At 23.0% G+C, this 22,660-nt stretch overlaps 1 protein-coding gene across 1 annotated transcript in view; it reads left to right on the top strand.

Moving 5' to 3' along the window:
* LOC117170647 overlaps positions 1 to 22,660 on the top strand; it is a 54,729-nt gene that overhangs the window by 2,189 nt on the left and 29,880 nt on the right. The window contains exon 2 of the mRNA XM_033357557.1: positions 11,045 to 11,418. Coding sequence (XP_033213448.1) covers positions 11,336 to 11,418 — 83 coding nt within the window. The 5' untranslated portion in view covers positions 11,045 to 11,335. The remainder of the gene's footprint in view (positions 1 to 11,044; positions 11,419 to 22,660) is intronic.

The raw sequence follows: 22,660 nt of genomic DNA, 5'->3' as shown, positions 1-22,660 counted from the left end.
CTGTTGAAAAATTATTGTTTTTTATTAAAAATTCACATTTTCGATTTGAAAACTCAACTTTTTTCTTAAAAAAATCAAATTTTTGGCTTAAAAAGTCGCTGCTCTATTTTTGTTTAAAAAATTATTAATTTTTTAGTTAAAAATTCACCTAGTTTGTTTAAACTTTAGTTTTCGTGGAAGTTTTATCTTTGTATTTGAAAATCCATTTTTTTTTTTTTTTTTTTTTTTTTGAAAAATGTAATTATTTTTTTGAAACACGTTTTTTTTGTTGCTGAAAATTGATTTTTTTTCCTGAAAATTTAATCATTTCATTTTTGGTTTTCATTTTTGATAAAACATTCATATTGTAAGTTGAAAGTTTATCTAGTTTAATCGCTTTTAGTTGATTTTTTTTTGAAAATCCAACTACTATGTCTAAAATTCATTTTATTAGTGGAAGACTCATCTCTGGTTGAAAATTTTAACTAATTGGTTGACAAATTTATATTTATATTTTTTGATGAAAATTAATCACTTTTCCGCGTGAAAAGTCGTGTTTTTTGATTAAAAATTAATTTTCTTGGTTGAAAATTAAAGTACTTTCTTAAAAATTTATTTTATTAGTTAAAAATTCATCTCAAGATTTGAAAATGTAACTACTTGATTGAAAATTAGTGTTTTTTTTTTTGTTGCTAAAAACTAATATTTTTAACTGAATTTTTTTATTGAAATTTTAAAGTTCAAAATTCAACTTTTCAAAATAGAAAATTCACCTCTTTGTCTTGGAAATTCAACTATTTGGTTGGAAAAGTATTTTTTACAAATTTTTAGTTAAAAATACATTTTTGTAGTTTGAAAATTCATAGTTAAAAATGCGACTATTTTATTTTTAAAGAATGCTTTCTTTTGCTCGAACTTCAATCATTTTGTTGTGAATGCAACTTTTTGTTATAAAATTAAACTATTTGGTTGAAAAATCATCTTTTTTGGTTTAAAATTATTATTTTTGTTGCAAATTCTCTACATTAATTTGATTTAAAAAATTTATTCCCCGATTTTCGTGAAAAATTACCTTATTCCCCCCGATTTGGAGAAATTTTAAACTGTGGCATTGAAAATAGTTTTTAGATTAAATAAATATTTATGTTCCTTCAAAGATACTAATTTAATCATGGATTTTTTTGTCAAGAGTTTACTTATTGATTTATTTCTTGAACCCAAAATCAAGAATCTTGTGTTTCTATTTGAAGAATATTTAAAAATGCTGCTGAGATTTTTCCAGGAACTACATTTCGCAGTATTAAAACACTTTCAGAAGATTTATAGACTTGTCTTTGTTTACGAAGATTAAATTAGAGATAAATTATTTCCTTTTGCAATTGTGTATTTTAACATTAGTCATAATTTAATTTACTCTACAGTCAATTTATATAACACAGCCTACTTCGATCATTTTATGATAATGGGGATAAATGCATTATCAATAAATTTATTACTGGTTTTAAGTATTTTCTTCAATTTTATTCACAATTAATGTTTCAAAATTGAAAGCTAGAAAAAAATTTACTAAATCGTAATTAAAGTTTTAGTTTTTTCAAATTGCAAGTTAACAGTTGGACAATTTTTAATCGAAAACGCTTAAACTCGATTAGTTTTAAAATAAATTATTAAAAAAGAAATAATTTTATATTTGAAAGCTGAATGTCTATCATTTAAAAATATTTTTATCCCAGCATTTTTACGAATGATAACATATCTGATAAGAATTTATTATCATTTTCATTCGCAGCTTTCCATTACAGACGGCAATTTCTTTATCAGAAATTGTCTGAACTTTTGATTTCGTTGCTTATTAACCTTGAAAATGCATGTATAATTACGATTTTTTTAAATCTAAAATTGTATCAACATTTTATGAGACTGGAGCATCCGATAAAAAGTGTTGTTTAATTAGGATTTTGATTTGTTCATTTTTAAATGCCTTACATTTTTAATTGTTTGATCTTTTCAATTTTTTATGATATATCTATTTTTTTTTAATTATCGTATTGTTTAATGATTATTGTTTTTTCTCGGTGAAAATGAAGTAATTTATTTGAAATTTAATTGTCTTTTAGAAAATTATTTTTTAAAAATGAAATATTTTTATAGTTATTTAAGTTTTTCCAGTTTGTTATAACATTTTTTTAAACCGGAAATTGACATTTTGAAACAAAAATGATTAGATTTTGAAGTTTCATAATTTTTAAACTTCATGTTTTGAAATTTATTACTATTACATTTTTTGTTAAGAATTAACATTTTTAGTAAAAAATTCAAGAACTCGGTTGAAAGTTGAATTACTTTGTTTCAAATATTTTGGAAACGGGGACAGTAATTTTGTAGAAAATTTAAATTTTTGGTGTATATTAAAATTTTTAATTTGAGAGTGTATCTATGGAAGGTGGGCATACTTTTTAATAATACAAAATTATGGTTTAAATTCAAGATTTAAAAAAATTATAATAATATTAATAAAAAACTTTTGATTGAAAAATCTAGAATGTGGTTTGATCTTTAATTATTTTGTTGAAACTTCAATTTTTTTAAAATAAGGTCATCTAGTTTGGTCAGAAGTTCAACTTTTTAGTTGAAAGATTATTTGAAAATTAATATTCATAACTACAAATTTAAGTATTTAATTTTTTACTGAACATTGATTTGTTTTTAGTTAAGAATTCTTTTTCGTTTTGTTTTGAAAATTCAATTATTTTGTTGAAGATCCTCTTTCTTTATTGAAAATGAACTTTTTTAAAATAAAAAATTCATATTTTCAGGTCGATCATTCAACTTCTTTGTTGAAAATTTAACTATTTTGTGGAAAATAAATCTTTTGAATGTGATATGTAACGGAAATTTTGGAAAATAATTTTAATTCTGGTTTAGAAGGTAATAATTCACAAAAAAATCCCTATTTAAATTCAAAATTATAATCTGTTTAGAAAATTCTCAGTTCAAAATCAGTATTCTATTTCTCATTATCAAAATTTGTTTTAAACTTTAATTATTTTTTTGAAAATTCAACTATTTTGTTAAAATATTATCTTTTTTTGGTCGAAAATTCAACTATTCCTTTGAAAGTTGAACTAATTTGTTACAAATTTATTTTATTGTTTGATTATTATTTTTTTTAAACTTGTTTTTTCATTTGAAAATTATTTTTTATACACAACAATTTTACTGTTCTATTTTTGACTGAAAATTCATAATTATTATTTAAGAATTCTTTTTTTTTAATTGAACTACTTGGATTAAATTTGAACTGCTTTGTTCAAATGTTTTTTTTGTTCTTTTTTTAAAATTCTGAATTCAATCTCCAATTAGTTGAATATTTAATTGTTTTGTTAAAATTATTTTTTTTCTTGATAATTAATTTATTGACTGAAAATTCAATATACATTTTAGGTTGAAAGTTGATCGTTTTTAGTTGAAAATTCAACTATTAGTTGAAACAACAAATAAAAATTGTAACTCTCAAGAGCAAAAATAATTTCTTTTATCTTCAACTGAGTGAGATAATTTAGAGCAACCAGTTAAATCCGAGTATTTTGAGGGTGTGTTAAATCAATTCAAGAGTTTCACTCATCTTGAGAGTTACGTCAGCTTAATAATGTTAATCACGCCGTTCTACGTCACTAGAATAATCAGTTAAAAAAGTTTTCCTCGTATAAACATATACTCTCAGTGTCACTCCAGGCTCAAGGTCACCCTATCAAACACACGTGTACCTCTAGGTTTTTAAAATTCAATTTTCAAGCCCCGGAATCACTACACTTTTTGAAACTTTTTTGAATTGCATTTTTAATTAAAAAAAAGATTTAACTTTTTACCAGAAACGATGAATTGTTAACAAAGTACATACATTTTTAAACAAAAAGTTTAATTTTCAAAAAAGACAACGAATTTTTTAGAAGAAAGTTTAATTTTGCACAAAATAGTTTAATTTCCAACAAAAATGTTCATTTGCAACTAATCATTTGAAGGTTCAACAAAATAATTAAATTTTTTAATTAAAAAATTAATATTTAAGAATTAAAGTCGAATTTTCAAATAAAATTATGAACTTTTAACCAAGAATGTGAATTTTCAACCAAGAAGGTTCATTTACTACTAAAAAAACTACTTTAAATAAAAATGATTAAATTCTTAACATAATAAATAAATTTCCATTAATATTAATGAATTTTCAAAAAAAAAATTTTAACTAAGTAGTTGAATTGATACAACAGAGACGACTTTTTAATAAAATACACAAATATTTAATCAAATAGTTAAATTTTGCATCAAATTGTTGAATTTTCGACCAAAAAATGCAAATTTTAAACAAAATAGTTTAATTTTCAACTAAAAAGTTAATTTTTAACCCAAAAGGATTAATTTTTTAACCAAACAGTTGTATTTGTAACCTAAAAGAATAACATTTTTACAGAAAAATATGAATTTTAAAACCAAAAAGATGAATGTTTAACAGCCTAGTTGAATTTATGATCAAATAAAAAAATTTTATTTAAGAAGGAGAGCAAATTACTATTAAATTCTTGAATTTTCAAAAAAGATTAATTTTATACAAAAAAAAGATGAATTGTCAACAACAAAATTAAATTTTTGACCAAATAGTTGAAGTTTAAACTAAGAAGATTTATTAAATTTTTTAATTTTAAAGTATAATATTTTAAATAACACTATTATTGAAAATAGTTGAATTTTCAGCTTAGAAAAATTGACCGATTAAATCGTTAACCAAATAGATAATGTTTCGATCGAGAAAGATTATTTTTAAACGTTATAGTTTAATTTTCAACAAAAAAGTTTTTTTTTTGAAAACTAAAAATGGGATTCACAAAATTTTCAGATTAAGAAATTAATTTTAAATTATTTTTAACCTAAAAAGATTTTCAATTTAAAAAAAAATTTCAACCATAAAAAACGAATGTTCAAGTCAGTTAAATTGTTAAAGTAATAAATACATTTTTAAGAATTTAGTTCAACTTTCAACCATATCGTTAAATTTTCAACCAAAAAAAGAGATCAATTCTGAAAAAAATATATAATAGTTGACATTTCAACCAAATAATATGTTGATTTTTAATCAAAAACAGTTCACTGGAAATTTAACTAGATGAAAATTCAACTACTGTAATTAATTTTTGTAACTAAAAATTGAACTATCCCATTTTGGTTCGACAAATTTTCTTTTATTAGTTAAAACTTCCACCATGTGAATGAAAATTAATGTATTTTGTTAAAAAATCGTCGTTTTTAATTGATAATTAATTTTCTCGGTTGAAAGTTTATTTTTTCGTTTGAAAAATTATCTCTTGTGATAAAAATTAATTTTTTTTTATTAAGATTTCAACTATTTTGTTTAAAATTTGTCTTTTTGGGATGAATTCTTTTGTTTCTGAATTAAAATAAAAATATTTTTTGTTTAAAAAACAACTTTTCTTGTTGAAAATTCAACTTTTTTAAAGTTTAATAATTCTGGTTTGAAAATTCGACAATTTGGTTACAAATTTATCTATATTGGATGAAAATAAACTATTTCGTTGAAAGTACAATATATTTTGACTTGAAATCTGAGGAGTATAAAGCGTTTTATCTTTAATTTATTTTATTGTAAAGAATTTATTTTCCTATTGTTGTGAAAAATCATCCTGTTTCCTAAGTTTTCGATGTCTGAATTATCTGTGTGGATTTATTTAACATTACAGTTGTCAGTTGTCATTTTTTATAAACATAATTTACATGTTTTAATTCGTAAATAATTCTTAAGTATAATTCTTAATTGCTTCAGTATTATCGATTAATTATTGAAGAGTGATTACAAAAAAAAAAATGAAACAAATTATTTTTTTTGCAATTACTCTTCAATTATTGATCGTTGATGCCAAAGAAATTAAAAATATTTATCTATGCATTTTTATTAATTTGAATACCAAAAATAAGTTAACAAAGATATCAGAGGCACACGTAAAAATTGTCTGTTCGGCGGACTAAACCAGCATATCTATATATTTATTAAGTCTCTGAATCCGAATCCGTGGCCCAAATAACCCAGTTGGCTCATGTTTTTTTCGAAAAACGCAAAAATAGACGTAAAATCGACAAAAGTAGCCATTTTTCGTGTATATTTTTGCAAAAAAAAATCATATTCGCTGTACTTAACAAGGCATATCTACATGTTCTAAGGTCGCTGAATCCGAATACTGAGTCGAAGTAACTCAGTTGGCTTATCTTTTTTCGAAAATGCAATAATGACGAAAACAGCGATTTTTGCTTTATTTTTTGGGTAATAATGGAATTTTTTATTTTTAGTGAACTTAATGACCATACATTTATAATTTTTTGGGTCGCTCAATCCAATTTCGAGGTAAAAAATAACCCAATTAGATTGTTGTTTGTCTTTCATACTCTACATTAGCCGGAAAAAATACAAAAAATTGTGATTTTCCCTCCATTTTCAGATTCCGGATAATGTAGCCCCCCCCCCCCCCCCCCCCCCCCCAGAACATATAGATATGCTGATTAAGTTCACCGAGCATGCAATTTTTTGACAAAAATATACACGAAAAATCGCTGTTTACGTTGATTTCACGTTTATTTTTTGTGTGTTTTCAAAAAAATATGAGTCAACTGGATGATTTGTCCTCAGATTCGGATTCAGCGACCCAAGAAAGATATAGATATGCTGATTAAGGCCATCGTGCTTGAAAAAAAGTTGTTTGCAAAAATATGTTCTAAGAATTACTGTTTTCGTCGATTTTTGCGTTTTAGAAAAAATATGAAACAATTGGGTTATTTGGACCCCGGATTCGGATTCACTGGAACCCCCCCCCAAGAAAGACATGCTGGTTAAGTCCACCTGGCACGAAAAAAAGATATACACGACAAATCGTTGTTTTCGTCAATTTACGTTTATTTTTGTGTTTTTTGAAAAAAATATGAGTTCACTGATTTATTAGGACTCCGGGTTCAGATTCAGCGACCCCAAAAACATATAGATATGCTGGTGCAATCCACCGGGCAGACCACTTTTTTTGTATGTCGGTGTATTTAAATCGTTGACAATTTACAAGTTTAATAAACTAAAAGTTTAATAAATTGGTTTTGAAAAAAAATATCTTCCTGTAAGCTTTCATTTTACGTAACTTGCATTCGCAATAGCTTAAAGTTGTATAATTTTATAGGGCTTCACTATTACTGGCCATTGAACTAAAGCTGCTACACAAAAGCTTTATATAGGTTCTGGAAAACCCGTATAAATTGAAGTGTTAAGTTTAATCATATTTGTTTAAAAATTTGATCCCTTAAAAAAAAAAGATTTTTTATTTGAGATTTTTGTTAAAACTTCACCCTTTGTGGCAGAGAAATTAACTTTGTTGTTGAAAATCTAATTGTCATTTAAAAAACTCAATTTTGTTGAAAATTTATCTTAGTAGTTTGAAAATTTAATGATTTGGTTTAAAATTCAACTTTTTTTCAAAAATCATCTTTATTAGGCTAATATTGAACTGCTTTATTGAAAATTCGTCTTTTTTAAATGAAAATTCTATTTTTTTGATTGAAAATTAATCTTTCTTGTTAGAAAAGTTCTGAATTGAAAATGCTTTTTTTTGGCTTCAAAATTAAACTATTTAGTTAAAAATTCAACTTGTTCGAAGAAAATTTTTTCAAAAACATTCAACTTTTCACGGGAAAATGTATCGCTTCAAATTATAAAGGGCTCTTAATTTAAATGGTCAAAGAAGTCAAAGTAATAGAAACACAAAAATGATTTTTCACCAAAAATATGATTAAATTTTCAGTTAAAACAATCAATTTTCAAAAGAAAAAAATTCTCAACCAAATAATTCAATTTTAAATCCAAAAGATGATAAATTTACAAACCAAGACTAGAATAGTTCAATTTGCAGCTAGAAAAGTAAATTGAAAAAAAGAGTTTTCAGCAAAATTAATTAATTTTCAACTAAAAATATAAAATTTCAAACAAAAATGGAATAGTTACAACTTCAGTTAAACAAATTAATTTTCAACTAAAAAGAAACGAATTTTCAACCAAAGAAATTAATTTTTAAGCATAGTGATGAACTTTAACTAAAAATATGAATTTTTGTCCGAACAGTGGAGTTTTCAACCCAAAAGGTGAATTTTCTATTAAAAAAAATGTTAACTAAAAGTTTTTATTTATTAAATTATTTAATTGAATACATGTTAAATTTTCTACAAAAGAGAACATTTTTTAACGAAAAACGTTACAATTCTATCAAAAAATGTAAATTTTCCACGAAAAATGGAATAGTCAAAGTGAATTTACCACTACATTAATAATCAATCTAATTTTTAAAATTTATTTTTTAATCAAATACATACCAAAAATAAAATACTTCAATTTTCAAACAGTAAAATAAATTTTCAACGAAATAATAAAATATTCAACCAAGAGGATTAAATTTCTATCAAAAAAGATAAATTTTCGAAAAAATAAGCAATTGCATTTTTATTTAAAAATATTTATTCTATATAAGAAAAAACTGATTTTCAACCAAAAAGAACAATTTTCAACTAATTACATAAATTTTCTACCAAAATAGACACATTTTTCAAAATGAAGCTTAAATCTTCAAACACAAATTCGAATTTTCAATAAAATACAGGAATTCTAAACAAAATATTTTAATTTTCAACTTGAGAAGATAAGCTTTCAAGCAATTGACAGTTAAAACAATTAATTTTAAACTTGAAAAATATAATTTTAAATTATATAATTAAATATTGAAAAAATAATGTTTTTATTTGAACCCGGAAGATTAAATTTCTATAAAAAAGATAAATTTTCGACAAAAAATTAAACAGTTACATTTTCAGTTAAAAAAAATTAAATCTAAATAAGAAAAAACTCATTTTTAACCAATAAGAGGAATTTTCTTCCAAAATAGATGAATTTTTAAGAAAAAAAATGAATTTTCAACAAAGTAGTTTCACTTCCGACTAAGTAGTTGAATTTTCTACCAAAGAAGATGAATTCTCAACGAAAAAAGGGATATTTTATCTAAAAAAGATATTAATTTTATATAAAAAATAGTCGAATTCAACCAAAAAAAAATGAATTTTCAACCAAATAGTTTCTATTTTGAACCATATTAATAAAATTAACTTCAACTTTAGTTTTTCGGAAATTCCCTAACTCACTCTAGAATGTTTTTCTAAAAAATATGGGTCAGATTTACCCCCTAAATTCTTTTGCGTCAATTTTTTTTCGTTCTTGAAAAATATTTAACAAGTATTTTTTTATTTCAATATTCTATGTAAAATTTCCGAGAAATAAATTTTTGAAAATTATGGTGTTGAAAAAAGCGATCGTCTTAACTTTTTTATAAATGAAAAAGTGTTTATCAACAAAATTTTTAACATTAGATCTAATATGCGGTTGATCCCGAACTTCGAAATGAATTATACTGCAAAATTGCTTCATTGACACATTCCAGAATATACTGTAAAAATTTCAAAGTTGAGAAATGAATAGTTTTTGAATAAAGAATTTTTAACTTTATCCGTTACACGCTTCAAGCGTGCGTGCCACGTATCACAACTATTCATCAACATTTATTCATTTCTCCACTTTGAAATTTTTGCAGTATATTCTGGAATGTGTTAGGAATCCACAAAAAAAGTGAAAAAAATTAGATCCTTTTTTTTTATCAATCTCTATTTGTTTATAAAAATGACTAATTTACTTGTGAAAATTCAATGAAGCTATTTTTCAGTATACTTCATTTCGAAGTTCGGGATAAACTGCAAATTAGATCAAATGTTTTAAATTGTTTTGATTAATACTTTTTCAGTTATAAAAAAGTTAAGACTATCACTTTTTTCAACACGTTTATTTTCAACAATTTATTTCTCGGATATTTTGCATATCATATTGAAATAAAAAAAATATGCATTGAATATTTTTCAACAAAGAACGAAAAAAAATTTAGGGAATAAATCTCCCGTGGAATGACCCATATGTATTAATTATGATATATATTTGTTTAAACAATAAATGCTTTAAATTCTCTTAAAGGCTCTGTTCGAGATAAAATGCTGAGCATATTCTCAAGAGCATTTTCTCAACATAAATTCTTGATGTCCCGGAAGTTAGATCCGCAACTTCTTACTAGAGAAAAAAGAAAGGTTGTGCTAGTCGGCTCGAAGTATACACAATTTTGCGCGGTAAAGAAAAGTTCCAAAAACGTAACCGTTTAACAAAACCAAAAAATTTCATTCTTTTTAAAATTTTTGAAAAGCTAAAACTTGTGCTGAGTTTTGCTCGATAAATGCAGTCTTTATTCCCTCTAAAAAAATTAAGTTAGAACAAAAGCTATTAAAATTTTTTAAAAAATGAAGAAAAAAATACTTTGTTTTTTTTTTTTAATTTTAAATTTTGAGTTTTAATATGATAACTGTTGATTTCACGTAATTTTTAAAAAAGGAATAAAGACTGCCTTTATCGAGCACAACTCAGCACAAGTTTTAGTTTTTCCAAATTTTTAAAAATAATAAAAATGTTTAGTTTTTGTTTTTAAACGGTTAGGTTTTTGGAATTTTTCTTTTGAGCAAAAAATTGTGTATATTTCGAGCCGCCTAGCACAATCTTTCTTTTTGCTCTAATGAGAAGTTGCGGATCTAGTAAAAAAAAAAAACGTTTTTCAAAAATTGTGCCCGTAATTTCTGATGTTTCAAAAATATATTTACGGCAAAAATGAGCAGAACTTTCAATTTTCCAAAAAAATAAGTTTACGGATCTAACTTCCGGGACTGAAATTCTTGGGTATTTAAGAACTTAAATCCGGAAAGCCGGGAAAAGTGATGGGATTTTAAAACCGGCCTTCTGAGCAATTGTGTAATCTCGAAATAAGAAGTTAACATCGATTAAGATTTAAATCAATAAAGGAGGAAATGATGATTTATGGAAGAGAGATAAAACTTGTGTTAACAAAAAATGATAATGAAATAACGAATCATGCGATGATTGTCTTTTTAGGTCAGTAGAATGGTGTTGAGGTCATACTCGTAGAAGGCACACAACAATTAGGAGTTTCCAAGAAGCAAATAACCGACCAGATCACAAGCAACAGGCCAACCAAATCCAATATTTACCGCAGTTTCATCTCTTTTCGAAGAGTATCAATTTGTCAATCCGAGAACACGAGAATTAATTCAACTTTTCAGCCGAAAAGATATTAATTTTTTGAAGAAAGAGGACTCGTTTTTCCGTTCGGCAAAACTCATATTTCACGTATTTATCGCAGAAAATTGGGAAAAGAGAAGCAGGATGGGATCCGCGAGACCACAGGATAAGTCTCTCGGAGGAGGGATTTCCCTGCCACAGTGGATGAAAGGCAAATTTGACAATCGGTATGTTTAATTTTTTATTTACTCAATTATTCCATTGTTTTACTTATCTTGGAATCCAATAAAGATAAGGAAATTTTATAAAAACAACATTCAGATGTCTCTTAATTAAATCGAGCTTAAATGTGAGTTGAAGATATTTATTATTTATACCTTTTAATTAAAAACGTTGCAATTCATTATTTTTGAAAACGTTTTTTGCAGGCCCTAAGAAATAAACAAAAGTGTGCAAACTTGATTTTCTAAGCAAAAATTCCAGTTTTTTGGTTGAAAATTCGCCTTTTTGGGTTAAAATTGCAACTCGTTGAAAATTAATTTTTTAATGAATTTCGTAATCTTTGAATCTCAAAAACTATTCATTGAAAGTGTATATATTTGGTTAAAAAATTGTGTATTTTTGGTAGAAAATTAATCTTCTTGATTAAAAATTTTTCTCTTTGGTTGAAAATTCATTCTTGTCACTGAAAATTTAACCATTTTTTTTCGAAAATTCATGTATTGTGTTTGAAAATTTATCTTTTTGGTTTTTCTCTGGTTGAAAATGTATTTTTGTAACTGAAAATTCAACTATTCAATTTTCGATTTAAAATTCACCTTTTTTAGTTGAAAATGTAAATATTTCTGGTAAAATGCGTCTTTATTGTTAAAAATCCGCCTTTTTGGTTGATAATTGATTTTCTTGGTTGAAAATTAATCTTTTGGGTTTAAAAATTCATCTCCTTTGGTAGAAATTTCTTCGTTTTTGGTTGAAGATTCAACTACTGTGTTCAAAATTCTTTTTTTTTTCGCTGAAAATTATTTTTTTCAGTTTAAAATTGTACTATTTGACAAAAAAATCACGTATTTCGTTTAAAATTCACCCTTTTTATAGAAAATTATTCTTTTTTAGATGAAAATTCATTTATTTGATTAAAAATTGATCTTTTTGTCAAAAAATAGCCTTTTTGGCTGCATATCCTATTGCCTCTTATTTTTCAATTTTTTGTTGGATTTTAATTTTTTGTTGGTTTAAAAATTAATCTTTTTGGTAGAAAATTCCTCTTTACCTTTAAAAATTACATTTTTTTTGCTAAAAACAATTTTTTTTAGCTGGAAATTTTACTATTAAATTTTTGTGTTGAAAACTCGTCTTTTTGGTAAAAAAATCAATAATTTTGGTTGAATATTCAATTACTTTGTTAACAATTCATTTTTTTTTAAATTAATTTTTAATGAACATTTGTCTATTTGATTTTTGCTTGAAAATTGTTTTTTTTTCTATTAAAATGAATATTTTTTGATAAAAATTTGCTTACTTAGTTAAAATAACAATTTTATTGAAAAAAATTTTGTTCCTGAAAATTAGTAATTAATAATTTACAAATTGAAAATTCAACTGTTTGTTTGAAAAATCGTTTTTTTTCTTGCTGGAAATTAATTTTTTAACTGAAAATTCATCTATTTGATTTTTGGTTTTATTTTCATGAAAAAATTATATATTTGATTGAAAATTCGTCTTTTTCAGTAAAATATTCAGGTATTTTGTTGAAAATTAATTTTGGTTGAAAATTCCCTTTTTTTTGAAAATTATTCTTTTTAAGCTGAAAATGTAGCTGTTGAGAATTCGGTTTGTTTGTTGAAAAATCATCTATTTCAGTTAAATTTTCAACATTTTAGTTGAAAATTATTGACTGGATAAAAATTTAATTTTTTAAATTGAAAATTTTATTTTCTAAAAATTTATCTATTCCATTTTTTATTGAAAATTTATCTTTTTTAGTTGAATATTTATAAGTTTAATTGAAAATATATCTTTTTTGGCATAAAATTAATCTTTTTTGTTAAAAATTACTATTTCTTGGCTGAAAATGAATTTTTTTTAACTTAAAATTTAAATATTCAACTGTTTGTTGAAAAAAATATTTATTTTGTTGAAAATTAATTATTAAAAAAAACTGATTTTAACTGAACATTTTTCTATTCCATTTTTAATTGAATTTTTTTTTTAAATTGAATATTCGTGTGTTTAAAAATTTTTTTTGGAAAAATGAATCCTTTTTTGGTTGAAATAACTATTTCTTTGAAAATTCTTGTTTCTTGACTGAAAATTAGTAATTAATAATTAACAAATTGAAAATTCAACTGTTGTTTTTTTTTGCCAGTTAGAAATTAAATTTTTAACTGAAAAATTAACTTAAATTTTTTGGTTTTATTTTCAATTTTCGGTTTAAAAAAATCAATCTTTTTGGTTAAATATTTAATTATTTTGTTAAAAAATAATTTAAAAAAAAAATGATTTTAGCTGAGCATTTGTCTATTCCATTTTTAATTGAAAATTTATCTTTTTTAGTTAAATATGCATGTGTTTTCTTCATTTTTTAAAATAAAATAAATCTTTTTTGTTAAATATTCGTCGACTTTGTTGAAATAATTATTTTGTTGAAAATTCTACTGTTTTTTTTTCTTTTTTGATAGGAATTAATTTTTAATTGAAAATTTGACCATTCCATTTTTGGTTTTATTTTCATGGAAAATATATGTCTTTTTTTAAAAATTCTTTGTTTTTTTTTTAAATTCAACTGTTAGGCTGCAAATTAACTTTATTGTTGAAAATTCATCTTTTTAGTTTAAAATTCATCTGTTCCAATTAAATATTTAAAATTTTAGTTGAAAATTCATAACATTGGATGAAAATTTAAGTTTTTTTTTTTTTTTGGTTGAAATTTAATTGTATTATTTGAACATTTATATATTCCATTTTTGATTGAAAACGTATGTTTTTCAGTTGAACTGAAAATGTAGCTATTCAACTCTTCGTTTGCAAAATTATCTGTTTTGTTGTAAATTCATCCTTTTACTTTAAAATTCATAATTTTTGACAAAAAATAAAATTTTTTGTAATAAATTAATTTTGTTAACTGAAAATTGATCTATTTAATTTTTGATTGAAAATTTATCTTTTTTAGTTAAATGTTCAGGTGTTTTGTTGAAAGTTCGTATTTCTTGACTGAAAATTAATTTTTTAACTAAAAACGTATCATCTTTTTGGTTGAAAAATTATATATTTTGATGAAAATTCGTTGTTTTTTTTTTGCTATAAATTAATTTTCTAAAGTAAAAATAGAAATATTTCATTTTTGGTTGAAAATATAACTATTGTAATATAAAAATTCGTCTTTTTTGGTAGAAAATTAATCTTATTGGTAAAAAATTCACCTTGTTGGTTGAAATTTGAAAGAAGTTAGGCCCTCGTATTTCTAAAATAATTCTCTCATCAGAGATGCGTAAAGCTTTCGAGGCTCATTAAATTACAAAGTCACACAAGTGCCTACCGCTGATATAAGTTACCTACAGCAGTCTGAACCAGATATATTGCGCAGGCATCATATGACGTCCACTGCCTACTGCGACTTTCAATTTTTTTAAAGCCTATCTTTTTATTATCACGCCTTTTATTCTTTCATTTAACGATTACAAAAATTATTCTCTTTTACACTCTGAAAACTAAATGAAAAAGTATCATTATCAATACAAAATGACAGCAATGAATTTCTATGAATTGAAAATCGGAAATATTAAATTAAATTTTGAATTTATTTCCCTGAAAAGTTTTTAAATGATAAAAATTAATAGATATTTGAAAGCATTGTAATAAACCTTACACAGCAACAAAATCTAACTTGTCGAGCTGTTTCAGCAAAAAATATGAGCTATAGATTATTTGTACGTATCAGCTGCATACTGCTGACTCTTTATTTCCGTTTACGATTCGTTTATCAGGAGTTAATAGAAAAAACACACAGTTCCGTTTAATTACTAATTTTATTGTATCTTTCCTATCCGGAAAACCTGGAATTGTTAGGGAATTTTTTCGAGAGCGTGCCTAATTTTTATTTTTTAATTGCGATATAAAATTGAATAAAAATGTTTCTTTATTTCTAAAAGTAGCTTTATATTATTATATCTTTTTTATTCAAAATTCGATTTTTTTTTGCTTGAAGTGAAAATTTTTTAAATTAAGTTTTAACGATTCTATTTTTGGTTAAAAATTGATCGTATCTGGTTGAAAATTCATTTATTCTGTTGAAAATTCTTTCGTCTTTGAAGAAAAGTCAACCGTTTTTTTTTAAATGTTCACATTCTTGAATTAATAATCTTTTTTAATGGAAAATTTAACTGCTGTTGAAAAATCGTCTTTTTGGTTGAATTCAACTGTTTTTGATTCAAAATTAAAATATTTTATTGGTTAAGATATCAACTACTACATTTTTTGTTCAGAATTTATCTTTTTTAGAATAAAAAAAAATTAATTATCTGGTTGGAAGTATAAACTTTTGTTAAACATTAATTTTTTTGGTTGAAGATTCATAATTTTAATTGAAGATTTCATTATTCCAGTTAAATATTTCATCATTTTAGTTAAAGATTAATTTCTTTAGTTGAAAATTAATTTTTTCAACTAAAAATTTAACGATTTATTTTTGATTGAAAAAAAATATATATATATATATTTTTTTTTAAATTGATAATTCGTCTTCTTAGGTAGAAATTTATCTTCTTGATTAAAAATTCATCATTTTAGTTGAAGGTTTATCTTTTTGGTTCAAAATTCAACCACTCCAGTTGAAGATTTAACATTCCAGTTGAAAATTCATCAATTGCTTTGAAAATTTAACTATTTTTTTGAAAATTAGTTTTTTGTTAGTTGAAAATTAGTTTTTTTTTCAACTAAAAATGTAACTACTACTATTCTAATTGAATATTCACTCATTTTAGTTGAAAATCCATCTCTTTGGTTGACAAATTATCTTTTTTTAGTTGAAAATTCGCCTTTTTTTATAGAAATTAATCTTCTTGATTAAAAATTCATAATTTTAGTTGAAAATTTGTCTTTTTGGTTTACAATTTTATTTTTTTTTGTCGAAAATTAGTTGTTTTTTAAATTAAAAATAGTTTTTTTCCATTAAAAATGTATCTATTGCTATTCCAATGGAATATTGCCTTATTTCAGTTAAAAATTTAACTCTTCGATTGAAAAATAAGAATTTAAAAAAATTAAATATTCCATTATTTTAGTTATAAATTAATTGCTTTAATTGAATTTTAATTATTTAAACTGAAAATTTAACTATTCAATTTTGCCTTGGCAATTTATTTTTCTGAGTTGCAAAGTCGTCGTTTTTGGGAGAAATTAATAGTTTTTGTTTAAAATTCAACTACTCCATTCGAAGATTTATCATTTTAGTTGAAAATTCACCAGTTTGGTAGAAAATTGATCTTTTGTAGTTAAAAATTTAACTATTTGGGTGAAAATTCATCTTTTTTATTTAAAAATTCAATTCCTTCGTTGAAAATTCATATTTTTTGTTGAAAAATCGTACCCTTTTTGGCAGAAAATTTATCTTTGTGGATGAAAATTTTACTACTTTGTTGAAAATTTGTTGTCATTTTTTGGCTGACAATTAATTTTTTTTGTATTAAAAATTTAAATTGTTCATTTTTTTGTTAAAAATTTAACGAGAACATAATTTTACTTGGAACAGGGATTTTTTATGGAATGAGAATTTTTTAAAAAGAATTATCATTCGGATTTCGAAGAAATAATTTTTAAAATCCATGTTCCAAGTTCTCGTTTCGAAAATGTAACTACTTTGTTGAAAATTATTTTTTTTACCTAAAAATTAAACTACTGTAGTGGAAAATTGAACTAATTTGTTGAAAATCCGTTTTTTAAACATTTTTGTTTAAAATTAATAATAAAATCTTTAACGGAACATGAAATTATTTTATTTTTGGTTGTAAATTTACTAAAAATTAAACCGTTTATTTTTTTTTTTAAATCGATTTTTTGTTGTAGAAAATGATATTTTTCTTTGAAAGTTAATTTCCTTATTCGCAAATTTTTCTTTTCCGTTAAAAATGCAAGTATTTCAGTTAAATATCCAGAAAATTCATTCTTTAGATCTGAAATAAAATTACTTGGTTGAAAATTAAACTCTTGATAAAAATTAATTTTTTTTATTGCAAGACTCATCATTTTAATTAAAAATTCATTTCTTTGGTTAAAAAATGAGCTATTTGGCTGAAAACTGGTTCTTTCTTTGGATGAAAAGGATTTTTTTGGCCCAAAATGGAATTGTTTGGTTGAAAATTTGTTTCTTTTTTTGGTTAAAAATGATATATGTGAAAAAGCTGTAAATTTAACTATTATTTAATTTGAATATTCCATAATTTTAGTTAAAAATTCATTTGTTTGGTTGAACACACATTTTTTGACTAAGTATTTAATAATACAATTTTGTTGTTGAAATATCATCTTTTTTAGTTTAAAATTTGTCTTATTTGGTTCAAAGTTTTTTTTTGTTTGGTCAAAGTTAATTTTGTGGTTGGTGAAAATTAAACTATTTTAGTTCAAAATTCATTCTTTTAGTTGAAAACTCATCTTTTTGGTTTAAAATTTAACAATTCCAGTTAAAGATTCATAATTTATTTTAAAATTCATCAGTTAGGTTGAAAATTAATTTTTTTGTTTCACTAAAAATGTAACTTCCATTTTCTGTTGAAATTTTTTTTAAAATTCAAAATTGGAACTGTTTGGTTGACTATTTGTCTTTTTAATTGAAAATTCAAGTTATAGTTCATTTATAGTTTATATTTTTTCGTTTCTACAGTTTTCAAACAAAGTTGAATTTTGGTATAAAACAGTACAAATTTTAATCCAAGAATAGGAATTTCCTAGAAAATAATTAATTCTTCCGTTACAAAAATCACTTTTTAACAAGAAAAAAACGAATTTTCAAAAAATATTAGTTCTCAACTAAAAATTTATTACCAGACTTTTTTTGTTTGGGTTGAAAATCATTTTTTGAACTAAAAATTTAACTATTCCAATTGAAAATTTAACTATTTTGCTGAAACCCCGTTTTTTATCAATAATTAAATTTTTAACGAAAAATTTAAAAATTCTATTTTTGGTTGTAAAATTATGTTTTTTGGATGAAAATTTAACTATTTTTTGACTGAAAATTGATATTTATTATTTAAAAGTTACAGCATTTGTTTGAAAATTTGTATACTTTGTGGAAAATTAGTCTTTTTTTAGAAAATAAATCTTCATGATTAAAAATTCATCTATTCCAGTTGAAGCTTTATCATTTTAGTTACAAATTCATCAGTATGGTTTAAAATTAATTTCTCCATTCGAAAGTTTAACTATGTTTTGTTAAAAAAATCGATTTTTTGTTTTAGAAAATGACCTTGTGTAAAAAAAATTAATAATATTTTTTAAAATTCTTATTCGTTTCAATTTAAGTCATCCAGATTAATATCCAGAAAATTCATCCTTTAGGTCTAAAATATAATTAATTGGTTAAAAATTAAACTTTTATTAAAAATTATTTTTTTTTTGTGGAAGATGTATTATATTAATTAAAAATTGATCTCTTTGGGTGAAAAATGAGCTTATATGGTTAAAAACTTGTTTTTTATTTGGATGAAAAGGCATTTTTTGCTGAAAATTGAAATATATTGTTGAAAATTTGTTTCCTTTTTAGTTGAAAATTATTATTTATTTGAACTAAAAATGTAACTATTATTATTTCAGTTGAATATTCCATAATTTTAGTTAAAAATTCATCTTATTGATTGAACATTAATTTTTTGACTAAAAATTTAATTATACCATTTTTGGTTGACAAATTATCGTTTTTAGCTGAAAATTAATCTTTTTTGGTTGCACATTCATTTTTTTAAAACTTAAAACTTGATTAATTTTAGTTGACCTTTTTTTCTAGTAAAAAATAGAATTTTTTGTTGTTGCAAATTGAACTGTTTCGGTTGAAAATTCATTTTTGTGGTTTAAAATTTAACTATTCCAGGTGAAGATTCATCATTTATTTTAAAATTCATCAGTTAGGTTGAAAATTAATGTTTTAAACTAAAAATGTAACTATTCCATTTTCTGTTGAAAAATTCTTTTCTTAGTTCAAAATTCAAATATTTGGTTGACTATTTGTCTTCTTTGATGGAAAATTGAAGTATTTTGTTAAAAATTGATTTATATTGTTGAAAAATTGTAGTTTTTGGTAGAAAATTATTCTTTTTGTTTCAAAAATATCTCTTTGTTTAAAAAATTAATCTTATTGTTTAAAAATTAATTATTTTAGTCGAAAATTCATCTTTTTGGTTTAAAATTCAACTATTTCAGTTGAAAATTCATCATTTTAGTAGATAATTCATCCTTTTGGATAAAAACATGTTTATTTTGTGTGAAAAATTAATTTTTTTTACTGAAAACTTTAATTTTCCATTTTCATTTAAAAGCAATCATTTTTAGTAGAAAATTCATTCTTTTAGTTGAAAACTGATCTTGTTGGTTTAAAATTCAACAATTCCAGATGAAGTTTCATAATTTATTTTAAAATTCATCAGTTAGTTTGAAAATTAAAGTTTTCTTTGTACTACAAATGTAACTATTCCATTTTTTATTGAAAATTTTTTCTTTAGGTCAAAATTCAACTATTTGGTTGACTATTTGTCTTCTTTAATGGAAAATTTAAGTATTTTGTTAAAAATTGATTTATATTGTTGAAAAATTGTATTTTTTGGTAGAAAATTATTTTTTTGGTTTCAAAAAAATCTTGTTGCTTTTAAAATCCATCTTTTTGTTTAAAAATTCAACTATTTCAGTAGAAAGTTCATCATTTTAGTAGAAGATTGATCCCTTTGGATAAAAACATGTTTTTTTTTTGTGTGGAAAATTAATTTTGTTTACTGAAAACTTTAATTTTCCACTTTTATTTAAAAACCAATCATTTTTAGTTGAAAATTCATTCTTTTAGTTGAAAACTGATCTTGTTGGTTTAAAATTCAACAATTCCAGATGAAGTTTCATAATTTATTTTAAAATTCATCAGTTAGTTTGAAAATTAAAGTTTTCTTTGTACTACAAATGCAACTATTCCATTTTCTGTTGAACATTTTTTTTTCTTAGTTCAAAATTTAACTATTTGGTTGACTATTTGTCTTCTTTGATGGAAAATTTAAGTATTTTGTTAAAAATTGATTTATATTATTGAAAAATTGTAGTTTTTGGTAGAAAATTATTCTTTTTGTTTCAAAAATATCTCTTTGTTTAAAAAATTAATCTTATTGTTTAAAAATTAATTATTTTAGTCGAAAATTCATCTTTTTGGTTTAAAATTCAACTATTTCAGTTGAAAATTCAGAATTTTAGTAGAAAATTCATCGATTTGGATAAAAAAAAGTTTTTTTTTGTGTGGAAAATTAATTTTTTTACTGAAAACTTTAATTTTCCATTTTTATTTAAAAACCGATCGTTTTTAGTTGAAAATTTGACTATTTTAGTTGAAAATTCATTCTTGTAGTTGAAAACTTGTCTTTTTGGTTTAAAATTCAACAATTCCAGATGAAGATTCATAATTTATTTTAAAATTCATTAGTTAGTTTGAAAATTAAAGTTTTTTTTGTACTATTAATGTAACTATTCAATTTTCTGTTTCAATTTTTTTTTAATTAAAAATTTAACTATTTAGTTCAGTATTCGTCTTCTTTAATTGAAAATTGAAGTATTTTGGTACAAATTAATTTATATGTTTAAAAAATTGTATTTTTTGGTAGAAAATTATTCTTTTTGTTTCAAAAAAATCTCTTTGTTTTTAAAATTAACCTTATTGTTTCAAAAATCATCTTTTTCGTTGAAAATTCTAGCATTCTAGTTAAATATTCATCATTTCAGTTAAAAATGAATCTTTTTTGTATAAAATTCAACTATTTCAGTTGAACATTCATAAATTTATTTTAAATATCATTTATTTAAAATTTTTTTGGTTAAAAGATAAATTTTTTGGTTAAATAATCATATTTTTAGTTTAAAATTAATCTTTTCCATTTGAAAATCCAACCCTTTATATAAAAACTTGTTTTTTTTTTGTGTGGAAAATAAATTTTGTTGATTAAAAATTTAAATTTTCTATTTTTATTTGAAGACTGATCGTTTTTAGTTGAAGATTAAACTATTTGGTTGAGAATCCATGTATTTTGTTGAAAAATCGTCTTGTTTGTTAGAAAATTAATCCTTTTATTTGAAAATGCATTATTTTTACTTTAAAAGTTAGGAATTTGAAGTACCCAAATTAATTTTACATAAATTTGCGCTGGATTTTACATATATAGGAAAATAAATTAATTTTTTTTTAATATTCAGTTAAGTAACTATTTATGTTATTATTTTTAAGACGACTTCCCGGTTAATTGTTTGTAGTTAAATGATCTTGAAGCCCGTAATAAAAACTAAATAAACGTGACCCTATTTATTGGACTTTTGCCTTCGACGCGGTCAAAACCTCAATTGTAGCTTATCTCTTCTTCCTCTTTTAAATATGGAAAAAGTTTCGATTCGTTGCATGTGATAAGAATGAGTAATTGCTTACTTAACTATGAATGAGTAGCGTTCAAGATTTCCAGTCTTGATTGTTTATGTGTGCAGAGTAGTTAATATATTCGAAACTGGGATTATTGTGAACTAGAATTTTCTGTTGTCATATTATTTATGTAAAATTCCGTTGTTGTTTAATTGTTCGACTAGTTACTCAATTCAAGGTTAGTGTTACGGAGTTTTTTTTTTTTTTTGTAAATTAGGCTCATAAATGGGTTTGTATATCGAGGAGAAAGAAAGTGGATATTAAAGAAAAGAAAGTGGAAAGGAAGTCTTTTCATTTATTATTATCTGGTGAAATTGTATCAACTTAAAACTCTGATTTTTTTGTCTGATTTATTTGTGAAAACTTTTATTATTTGATTTATTTTTGAATATTTGTCTTTCAGGTTTAGTTGTTTATTTAATTTTATGGTTATATAAATTTTGATCTTAGAGATTATTGTGACAATTCGAAAAGCATTTTTTAAATTTCCGATATCAAATAAATTTAAATTTTTCGAACGAAATAGTTAGTTTAAACAAATAAAAAATAGTTGAATTTTCAACCAAAAACTATGGACGAAAAACGAAAAAATAGCACGAATTTTTAATGAAACAGTAAATTGTTCAACTGAAAAAGTTCAATCTTTAACCAGAAATGGAATAGTTATATTTTTAGTTTGAAAATTTATTTTTTACTAAAAAAAAGAACTTAAAATAAAATCGTTAAATTTTCAACCAAGAGATATATTTTCAACTTAAACGATGAATCTTCAACAACAAAGTAAATTTGTTTACAAAGTAGTCCATCTTTCAACCAAATAGTTG

The sequence above is a fragment of the Belonocnema kinseyi genome, chromosome 4 (genome assembly GCF_010883055.1).
Source record: "Belonocnema kinseyi isolate 2016_QV_RU_SX_M_011 chromosome 4, B_treatae_v1, whole genome shotgun sequence".
In the NCBI taxonomy this organism is placed as follows: Eukaryota; Metazoa; Arthropoda; class Insecta; order Hymenoptera; family Cynipidae; genus Belonocnema; species Belonocnema kinseyi.
This window is presented reverse-complemented; position numbering and strand designations above follow the sequence as displayed.